The following is a 10,097-nucleotide window of genomic DNA, read 5'->3' as shown; positions in this document are numbered from 1 at the left end:
AAAAAAGGAGGCCAATAGAGCTGCCTACAGTCAGTGAGATTTCTCACTTTTATTTGTCCCGTTTCTTGTTTGTTAACCTCATTTCACTTTCCTACTTCTGGTTTAGTTTTGAACCAAATCGGGGTGGTTGTGGTGATGGTGGAGCTTGGAGAAAAGAATATGCTAGTATGCATGATTTGACTACATCACTTTTATTGGGCACATAATTTGTTTTAACTTGGTGAATAGGTATACGACCTGTCTAAAGATTATGGGGAAGGGCAAGATATAAATTTAATAAAAATAAATAAATCCAGGCTCATGCCCCCTTTGCCCATGTAGTCTCCATGGTGCAATGTTGTGCCACCAATTTGCTCAGCTTTAGCTGCTATGGCATGCACCTTCTCTTTTCTACATCCTTCAAGGTGTAGGGTGTGTGGAAGGAAATGGCCATTATGTAGCAATGAACAGCACTTGAAGCTGTTCTATCAGCAAGGTGAAGCTGTAACCCTATTCAAGAAAGAGGCATACCACAGAAATTCAGATAAAACCAAACATACTTTATTGAAAACGAAGGTCCATCAGACAATGTGCAGCATCTAGAGCTACTCTTCTCCCTCCTCTTCATCCTCATATGAATCAATGCCCACTTCTTCATAATCCTTCTCCAGGGCGGCCATGTCTTCTCGTGCCTCGGAGAACTCCCCTTCTTCCATGCCTTCCCCTACGTACCAGTGGACAAAAGCCCTCTTGGCGTACATCAGGTCAAACTTGTGGTCCAGGCGGGCCCAGGCCTCAGCAATGGCGGTGGTGTTGCTCAGCATGCACACTGCCCGCTGCACCTTGGCTAGGTCTCCGCCTGGGACTGCAGTGGGAGGCTGGTAGTTGATGCCCACCTTGAAGCCTGTGGGGCACCAGTCCACAAACTGGATGCTGCGCTTGGTCTTTATGGCGGCAATAGCAGCGTTGACATCCTTGGGCACCACATCGCCTCGATACAAAAGGCAGCAGGCCATGTATTTGCCATGGCGGGGGTCACATTTCACCATCTGGTTAGCTGGCTCAAAGCAAGAATTGGTGATCTCTGCTACAGAAAGCTGCTCGTGATAGGCCTTCTCTGCAGAGATGACCGGGGCGTAAGTGGCCAGAGGGAAGTGGATGCGAGGGTAGGGCACCAGGTTGGTCTGGAACTCTGTCAGGTCCACATTGAGTGCCCCATCAAAGCGAAGCGAGGCTGTGATGGAGGACACAATCTGGCTGATAAGGCGGTTGAGGTTTGTGTAAGTTGGGCGCTCGATGTCCAGGTTCCTGCGGCAGATATCATAGATGGCTTCATTGTCCACCATGAAAGCACAGTCTGAGTGCTCAAGGGTGGTGTGTGTGGTGAGGATGGAGTTGTAGGGCTCAACCACAGCTGTTGATATCTGAGGAGCTGGGTAAATAGCAAATTCCAGCTTGGACTTCTTGCCATAGTCAACCGAGAGCCGTTCCATCAGCAGGGAGGTGAATCCGGAGCCGGTGCCTCCCCCAAAGCTGTGGAAGACAAGGAATCCCTGGAGTCCTGTGCATTGGTCAGCCTGTTGGGAGAACGCAAAAGAAATTGTTGCTAAATATTAGCTTCTCTCAGATTGCAAGTGCACTGTACTATTATGACGTGAGACACAGCAGAGGTATCTATTCCTAGATCCATAAAGTTCAGACTTCACTAGCTGAAGCTTGCAATTAGCCACTTAAGTGCCTAATGATAGTATTTCCTTGCCTCCGGAAACTCACAACTCTGCATGGACCTACACATGCCCGGTAACCTCCCTCTCTCTCAGATACACAATCTAGAAGAGCTGGTAGCTCTTAATTAGGAGGTGCTGTTGCTGTTATTATACTTGTAGCAATGAGCAGTGTACCCACTGCCTCTTCTGGTTGGGGAAGGGATGGGGAAAGTATCCTAGCAGCACAAGTGTGATCCTTTCACTTCATGCAAAGTGCCCAAGAAGTGGAAAAACTCTCCCCTGTATGAGTGAAAGGCAGTGAGCAGTGGAGGCAAAGAGAAAGTAGAAAGCAGAACACAGATAGTGTCTAAAGCAGGGTGAGGAACATTTTCAGCTCAAGGGTGTCATTCCCTCAGAGGGAATCTTCCCTGGGCCACATGCTAGTGGCGCATTTAACCAAGAGACAAAAGTGAGCGGACCTGAATTTCTATTCCCATCCCACACCATGACTATACCAGTTTCCGGATCCTGTCCAGCACCAAGTCAATGATCTCTTTGCCAATGGTGTAGTGCCCACGGGCGTAGTTGTTGGCAGCATCTTCCTTGCCAGTGATCATCTGCTCTGGGTGGAAGAGCTGGCGGTACGTGCCAGTACGAATTTCATCTGCATCAAAAATGGGTTGGAATGCAAAAGAAATTATCAGTATGGTGGATATTTCAGACTCTTTAATTGGGCAAGCAAACTGAGGAACCCTAACACACCTACCCAAAATGGGAAGTGTGATCACCTGCAGCCCAAATTCCTCAAACGTTTACAGGACCCAGAATGCTCCTTGCCCAAATCTAGCAGGTTAAGTTAATACAGTCTGCCTCTCTGGTCAGTTACTAGTTTTGATGAAATCCCACTATGAGAATCGAGTGGGAGTTGGTAAGTTGAACTCCTCCATTGCATGCTGCCAGATCCCATTGTCACAGTTGCCAGCCACCCAGAGTCCTATAGATGGGCAACTGCAGACCTAGTTTGCACCCTTCAGACTCAAATTTGGCCTGAAGTCTGCCAGCTACTGACCTAGTGCCAGAATCAATGTAAAAGTTGTGCCAGCAGCAGCCAGAGCAATTAAGTCTGGCTGCTGCAACTGGGGCTTGTACCCCCCCCCAAATGACTTGGGGACTCAGGTAGAGTCCCAGAATAGCGTATGGAGCATGATCTTCCATCTGACAAATAGAAAGGCTTGCACTGGCAGGATGGGTGTGACAGTGTGGCATTGAATTCCACCCTCAGTGTTCAAGGATTCCTTAGCCGCTAAATGGATCAAGTATTTGCCCTGACCTTCCAGAAGTGGGCTCAGATCCCTGCCCAAGCCAGGCCCAGGGCCAATGAGAGGATTAACCACTGGTGCCCACCAGAGAGCTTTTGAGGCTCAGATTCCTGCACATGCACTCACCAATCACGGTGGGTTCCAAGTCCACAAAGACAGCCCGGGGCACATGCTTCCCAGCTCCAGTTTCGCAGAAGAAGGTAGTGAAGGAGTCATCCCCACCGCCAATGGTCTTCTCACTTGGCATCTGTCCATCTGGCTGAATCCCATGTTCCAAGCAATACAGCTCCCAGCAGGTGTTGCCCATCTGCACGCCAGCCTGGCCGACATGGACTGAGATACACTCACGCTGTGGAGAGAGAAAGAGTTGTGAGCCTATGGCAGAAAGAAGGAAGGGGGTAGAACTATCAAGAAGCCCCAGTGGCAGCTCTTGCACACTTGTTGGTTTTAGCTGGATGCCCTTTCCTTGCTAAAGGGTTGCCAACATTTTGGTCCACTGGGCACATTTTGAATTCTGAGCCAGTGCTGTGTGAGCATGGCATAACAAAAAATTAGAAGAGAGTATTTTTTGCTCCCCTCCCCTCCAGACAACCACATGGTTGACATGGGATGTTGCCTATGTCCTGCTGGTCCTGATTGTGGAGATCTCACAATATTTATTCCACACACATACACTGAAGCTGTTGCTGGCTAACCACAGGGAACATTCTCCAATACAGTTGTACCTTGGAAGGTGAACAGAATCTGTTCCGGAAGCCTGTTCGACTTCCAAAATGTTCAAAAACCAAATTGCGGCTTCTGATTGGCTGCAGGAAGCACCTGCAGCCAATCATAAGCCACGGAAGCCCCGTCAGACATTCGGGTTCCAAAATAACGTTCGCAAGCTGGAACAATCCCTTATGGGTTTGTGGTGTTTGGGAGCCAAAACGTCTAAGTCCCAGGGCGTTCAACAACCAATGTAGCCTGTACCAGTAAAAAGATAAAAGGGGGCCCCATTATCTCTCCCTTTCTCACTGCCCAAGTGCATTTCTCTCAATCACACACATACAAAGCATACTTGAGTGCACACACATACAGGTGAAGGAAGTGCTTGCCATTAAAAAATAATCCACAAATACATGGTGGCCTATGGGTGCCCATGGGGACCACAGCACCTGCAGACCCCCAGGTTGGCAATTTCTGCCCTTGCAATTCACCTGTAAGGAGTAGACACCCCTTGGGGCGAGTGATCTAGAGAATTTCAGAGTGGCAGTTTAAATGAACACTAGAGGCAAAATAACTCCATGTCTTGGTGTGTTTTGCCTCTAGTCAACCAAACCAGGGGCAGCAACGTTGCAGCATGAGAGTCAGGAATACAGCCATCCAGAGGCCGCTGAATTAAAACTGCCATTATCCTGGACCACTAGTCATGCTGGCTGGGTCCAAATCTCTAGCATCCAGACTGCTAGAGGTTCCCCACCCCCGAGTTACAGGACATGGGGCAGAATCACAATCCACTTCCAAAAAGGTAGTGCCAAAGCAAATTGGGTAGATTGGAGGGAATGCACCTGAGCTGTGCATTACACTGAAGAGTGCCAATCTATCCCTAATTTAGTCACGTTGTGGTGCTTTTAGAATTTGGTGCAGCAGTGACTGGAGTGAACAAAACATTTAGCAGCTTTGTTAAGCTGTCTATTGCATGCGGAAGCCACAGGGGAATGAGCAGAAGCAGTCACTCGGTCGGCACTTCCAGCCTCTTACGCCCACGCTCCAGTGTTGATTAAAAATGCATAGAGGTTTCTTCAGCACTCTCCTCTCTCCTGCTTCACACGGCACACATATTTATTCTATGCATTTCATAAACCGCATTCTAGCACCACCCAAAACTAGGAAACCACATCAGGGCAAAACATGAGAATTCATTCTCATTCCCTCTCCCTGTCGCCGGGGCAAAGGCGCCTGGATCCCCACACAGGTGACATCTAGTCACCTCCCGCCTGGCAGCCAAGACAGTGATGATAGGCCTGCGTAGGGCTCACTTATTCAAAATTAGATCTGAATGCTCAGAATGACTTTTCTGTCAGGCTTTCCCAGCGGGATGAATAGGCCATTTGTGTCTGTTTTGTATCATTTGTAAAGCTCCTCTGTTATGTTTTGTAACTGGCTTTTAGTTATATTTTGCACATCACCTTGGGATGCATGTGGGAGGCAATTCATAACACAAAAAACAGCAGCATGTTGATGAAGGCTTGCACGGACCCACTGAATGGGAAGCAGAACTGGGGTGTGCGAGAGGAAATTGGAAGGGCAGGGAACAGCCAGATCAGGGGACACGAAGCCAACACACTCAGGTTGCTGACTCAAGGCAGCCCTGACTCTAACTGCAAGTCATCATCATGTCATACTGTAGTGGCCAAGCAGGCAACAGCCCAAGGGAAAATTCCTGAGGCGCTCCTGTGACCGGTGAGTTTATGCCAGCCGGTGCAGTGTGGGTCTTGCCATCATAATTTAGGTCAGGGTCAGGGAGGGTAGCTGTTTACAGAGCCACCCAGCCTGTTGGGCAACCCAGCCTATGGAGTTAGCAATCTTCTTGCTGTGACAGTTTTGGCCCATCTCCAGCACTCAAGCTGAATGGGCCTAGGCACACAGATCACTCTGCTTTCAGTCACCTCCCACTTCCGCCATTGAGAGAGAGTCCATACGCATTCGAGGGAGAAAGAACCCGTTGGCCTCCTCAGAGCAAGTAATATTGGCAGAGCTAGAGGAGCCAGACTTGACAGGCAGGGAAATGGGAAAGCTACATACCAGGAATGGTGTGGGGAGGAAAATCCACACTTGGGAGTGGGGCTCCCTGCCTATAATAACTAGCTACAGTTGTAACACTGCTGCTAGGGTAAACCCATTTTCAGACTGCATTGGTTTAGACTGTTATACCCAACATATGAATCTAGCACAGATTCCCCTTTGTCAGGTCTTCACTTCACCCGTTTATGGTAGGAAGAGTCTGGCTTCACTCACTGTGGGGGTTGCTACCATGGTGAATAGAGAAAGGGGGCACATTTCCCCTCAAAGAGCATAGGTATGTAGCCCATGGCTTCATTTCAGAAGGGGCACAAGTGGAACCAGATCAGTGCACACATTAGAAGGACAAACCATCCAACCACTGCCAAAGCGGAACATCCACACTGGGACAAAAATAACCTGCCACCATACCACAGAGGTGACATTCCATTCTATAAAATCATGCCTGTTTTGCTGCTCCTTTTTACGTGCCTTTCCCCCACAAGTCTCACCAGGGAACCAACTCATTCAAGGTACACTTGAACTCCCAAGCGAGTTTTTGTTAGACATCTGCACTGTATTTACACACGGTTAGGGAAAGTGGTGCATTGCAGGGAGTATCATCACCAGAGGCAATGCCATCCACACTGCACACAGCTAAGGTCTGGCCATATTCCCAATTATGCTCCACAACAGAAAAAAGATTCCAGGCACAAAGTTTGGAAACAAAGTTTTGAATTCCATAGAGATTCCCTTTTGAGCAAGATGAAGCTGAACATCTTAAGTATCTCCCCCCCCCCCCCCCGCCCAGGGTAACAGCAATTGACTAACACTTTGCTTGGGTTTCTTTTGAGGCTATTTTGCTTCAGGGTATGTTTCTATAAGGATGAAGGTTTAATTTGTGTACTATTATGTGTCAAAAGTGTGCTTTTCTGTGCAAGTTCTTATACTTCAAGAATAGGCATCTATTGGAGTTCACCAGACACAATAGCTTTCAATTCCTTTTTTAAAAAAAAAAATAACCCCAACAGCATCCATAAGTGACAGCACTTTAAAAAACCCAAAACCTTAAATATCAATAACCAAAAAAAATTGCAAAAGGAACATGCAACTCCAAATTTCCTCAGGCAAACTGAGAACAATGTAATAGCTATCTTTTGTAATGGCCAGAGGCTTGACAAAAACTGACTGAGCATACGGCTAAGACCAAGCTGCAAGCCACTGAGCCCCAGGTTCAAGTTTTCCTATGCGCTTGGTGGCCTTCAGCAAGCTTTTTTCTCAGCCTCAATTCCAGATATAGGAATTCTGAACTTCTTTACAGGGTGGTAAGAGGATTAAGGAGAAAGCTCTCTAACCACTTTCAAGTGCTAGGCTGACCAAAATAAAAACTGACTAGTGAACTAAGCCCCCCCTTTTCAAGGGTTCCCTGGCTTTACAACAAACAGAGGGGCAGAAGAGAGGTGCACCTCATTCCCCTACTGCCGGGTCTCTTCGGCTACTGCTCTGCTATAGGCTTCCCAGCAACAGAGCCCCTGATACAGACCAAGTTAGCGAGGAGAGGAACTGTCTGGCTGAGAGCGCAGCGTTTTGTGGTCACGGAGGGCGAACAGTTTTCAGCCCCTCCCAGGGGAGGGGGATTCTCAGAAGCCACACTTATACATCGGCTCCTTGCACTTCCCTTTCGAAATTCGAATTAAACCCTCCGACTATTGGCTAGCTAGAATTAACACCGGATTTTTAAAATGGCTCTCTTCCGCTTTCCGCTCAAACGCATTTTTAAAAAACGCATATTCAAAAGTGACGCAGTCCAAAGTCTTTTTTTTTTTTTTAAGACATTGCGTCACTTGTGAAAACGCCCCGAAGGCCTCCAGGGAAGCGGCTCCCAGAAGGTGGGAGAACGAGTCTAGCCGCTAGGAAGCGCCGGGGCCCCGCCAGGCAAAGCTCCTCGCCCGGGTGGGATCGGGGCTGGCGGGAGAAGGCGGCTTCCTTCCTCGCTCATTCGCGCGTCTAGCCCGGGAGGGCTAAATATAGGAGCCCCTCCCGCAAAGTGCGAAGATTCCCTCCAGATGAGACGGGAGATGCGATTACCTACTTTGGACAGGAGCCCAGCCGCCTGCCCAGCTATTTGCAGCCCTGGGATTTAGCTGGAAGCGGGGCGCCCGGGCCCAACTCTCCCTTCCTGCGCAACCTGCCTATTAATAACTTTCCCAGCCCCCGCAGTCTGTGGGCGACGATCGGTAACGGGGAGGGAGCGAGAGGCACGGGAACATTTGCCGCACGATTCTCCAGAGCGCGGCGCCCCGCGCCCTCGGGGGCTGACCCCAACTTCCTTAGCCCTCTCCTCGACCTCCGCGCGAGTTGACCGCCCGTGCGCCTCCGAGACAGCTGTCCCTGCTCATTACACCAACGTGGCTGTAAGCGAAGCGCCCAGGCACCGAGCGCGCAAGCGAGTCTTTCCGGGCACGCGGCCAACTGCGATCAAGAAGCTCAGGCCGGGCCTGCCGGATCCTGTTCTGCGGCTGCTCCGCGCGCACCACCACCACCCCACCGCCATTTACACGTGCGCCGAGGGCAGCTGCCGCGCTCTGCAGTGCGCACTTCCAGGGAAGCCCCCAACTAGCGCCCCTGACTTTTGCCCATGGGCCTGGAGACACCCTCGCCATCTTTGTGGGCGAAGGGGCGCACCTAATTCCCGCCCTAAGATCAGGCGGCAACCTGGCACCATCCTCCACGTTTGCCCCGCAGGATGGCGGGAGCGCTTCCCACCCGCCCCGACGGGCCCCTGCCGCGGAACGTGCCAGCAGCTTGCGCGGACGCGCAGCTTGGAGAGCGCAAGCCGAGAGGCGGGCGACGCGCTCCCACAGCCCGGGGGAGACGTCGAAGCTCGCTAAGGAAGCAGCCCCCAAGCGCTCGGTGCGCTTCCCTCGCGCAGCCCCCTTCCCGCTCACCATGATGAAGAACGGCGGGGCTGAGAGCTCACGCTGAGTCGATGCGACGAAGTCTCTGTGAGAAGCAGCTACGCCTGCTCTAGCCCGCCCTGCCGCAGTGGGTTTATAAAGGAGGGGGCGGGCCTAGAAGGTGGCCCCGCCCCAGCTCCTCGTTGGTGTTTACCGGGAGGCAAGACGCCTAGAGAGGAGAATTAATCATTTCCAAGGTGGCTGCTTCGTCTCCAAATCGAAAGTCACCGTGCAGACTCTTTCATCACCAGGCGCAGCAGGAGGAAGCGAAGAGAAACGGCTAAATGGGGTGGGACGCCTTCCGTAGAGGCAGAAGAGGGTGCCAAAGAGGGGATTTAAGGGAGATGCAGCTTTAGAGAAAAGCGCCTGCAAAAATATATTCGAAAAGGATGGGGCCTGCTGCACCCAAGGGGGCTGCCCCCCCTCCTTTGCACGTTGGTCACCTTAGTGGTAGAAGACACGGAAGTCCAATGTTTTAGCAGCTGCTTCACAGGCAGAAATTAAAAGCTGGATTGATTTATTTCTTAATTGTGGCACCCCCGTGTTAGCAAAACCTTCCTATACCACATAGTTGTAAAAGGTACAATACCAATGCTGATTTCAAACTGGGGTGTGGGAAAATGTTGCTGAACTACAACTCCCAGCAGCCCCAGCAAGCATAGCCAGTGGCCATGTTCAGCAAGATCTGGCAGGCCGTAGGTTCCCCGCAGGCAGCAATCCAGGGTGTGGCCTCACCAATTTCTTAGTGTATTCTAATAGGTCTGGCCCTGCCTTCCGTATCTGTCTGGAAAATTAACAAGGCAGCCATGGAAACACACACACAATCATGGGAAACTGTTGCACCATGTAGCCATTTTTCATAAGAGAGCTGTATGCACCACATGAGTATGTCTCTATAGGTTAGAAATGTCATTGTTAAACTATGCTAAACCCCTGGTTTCTTTGGGAGGGTTTGTCAATGGTCCATGGCATTGATTTACGGCAGGAATATCCAATGTGATGCCCTCCAGGTGGTTTGGACTGTAACTCACATCAGCTCCAGCCAGCGTGGCTAATGGTCAGGAATGATGAGAGTTGTAGTCCACAACATCTTGCGGGCACACTGTTGGCTGCACTGGGTTGGGAAATGTGTTGTGTGGCTGCCCCCACATTGATGGGGAGACAGGCAGGTGCAAATTCACATTTAGATCTAGTGTGGAGAAGCCTAGTGGGACTCGCTTCTGAATAAGCTACTTGTTTGCTTATTTAAAACATCCATGCCCTTTCCTCAACAAGCCCAAGATGGCTCACCATGTATGGAAGGTGACTCCAGCAGGTGTAGCTTGTCATGCAGGCTATACCTGCTGAAATTTCCTCTTTTGCAAAACTGTCAAAAG

At 50.3% G+C, this 10,097-nt stretch overlaps 1 protein-coding gene across 1 annotated transcript; it reads right to left on the bottom strand.

Annotated features, from left to right (window-relative positions):
* Positions 1–518: 518 nt before the first annotated feature.
* Positions 519–8,864, bottom strand: LOC114602811 (tubulin alpha-4A chain). The gene is made up of 4 exons (XM_028741486.2): positions 8,713–8,864; positions 3,131–3,353; positions 2,201–2,349; positions 519–1,556 (listed from the first exon to the last, which is right to left on the bottom strand). The coding sequence occupies exons 1-4, from the start codon at positions 8,713–8,715 to the stop codon at positions 585–587; spliced, it is 1,347 nt and encodes a 448-aa protein (XP_028597319.1). The 5' UTR covers positions 8,716–8,864; the 3' UTR covers positions 519–584.
* Between the last annotated feature and the right edge of the window lie 1,233 nt (positions 8,865–10,097).

The sequence above is a fragment of the Podarcis muralis genome, chromosome 1, assembly GCF_964188315.1.
Source record: "Podarcis muralis chromosome 1, rPodMur119.hap1.1, whole genome shotgun sequence".
Taxonomy (NCBI): domain Eukaryota; kingdom Metazoa; phylum Chordata; class Lepidosauria; order Squamata; family Lacertidae; genus Podarcis; species Podarcis muralis.
Note: the sequence above shows the minus strand (reverse complement) of the source record. Positions and strands in the feature narration are given on the sequence as shown.

What these genes read in the sequence shown, in the direction of transcription:
- LOC114602811 (XM_028741486.2), bottom strand. An exon ending in CTTGGAACCCACCGTGATTG is followed by an intron (nt 2,350 to 3,130) that starts GTGAGTGCATGT and finishes TTTTTGATGCAG; the next exon opens with ATGAAATTCGTACTGGCACG. An exon ending in TGGACAGGATCCGGAAACTG is followed by an intron (nt 1,557 to 2,200) that starts GTATAGTCATGG and finishes TTCTCCCAACAG; the next exon opens with GCTGACCAATGCACAGGACT.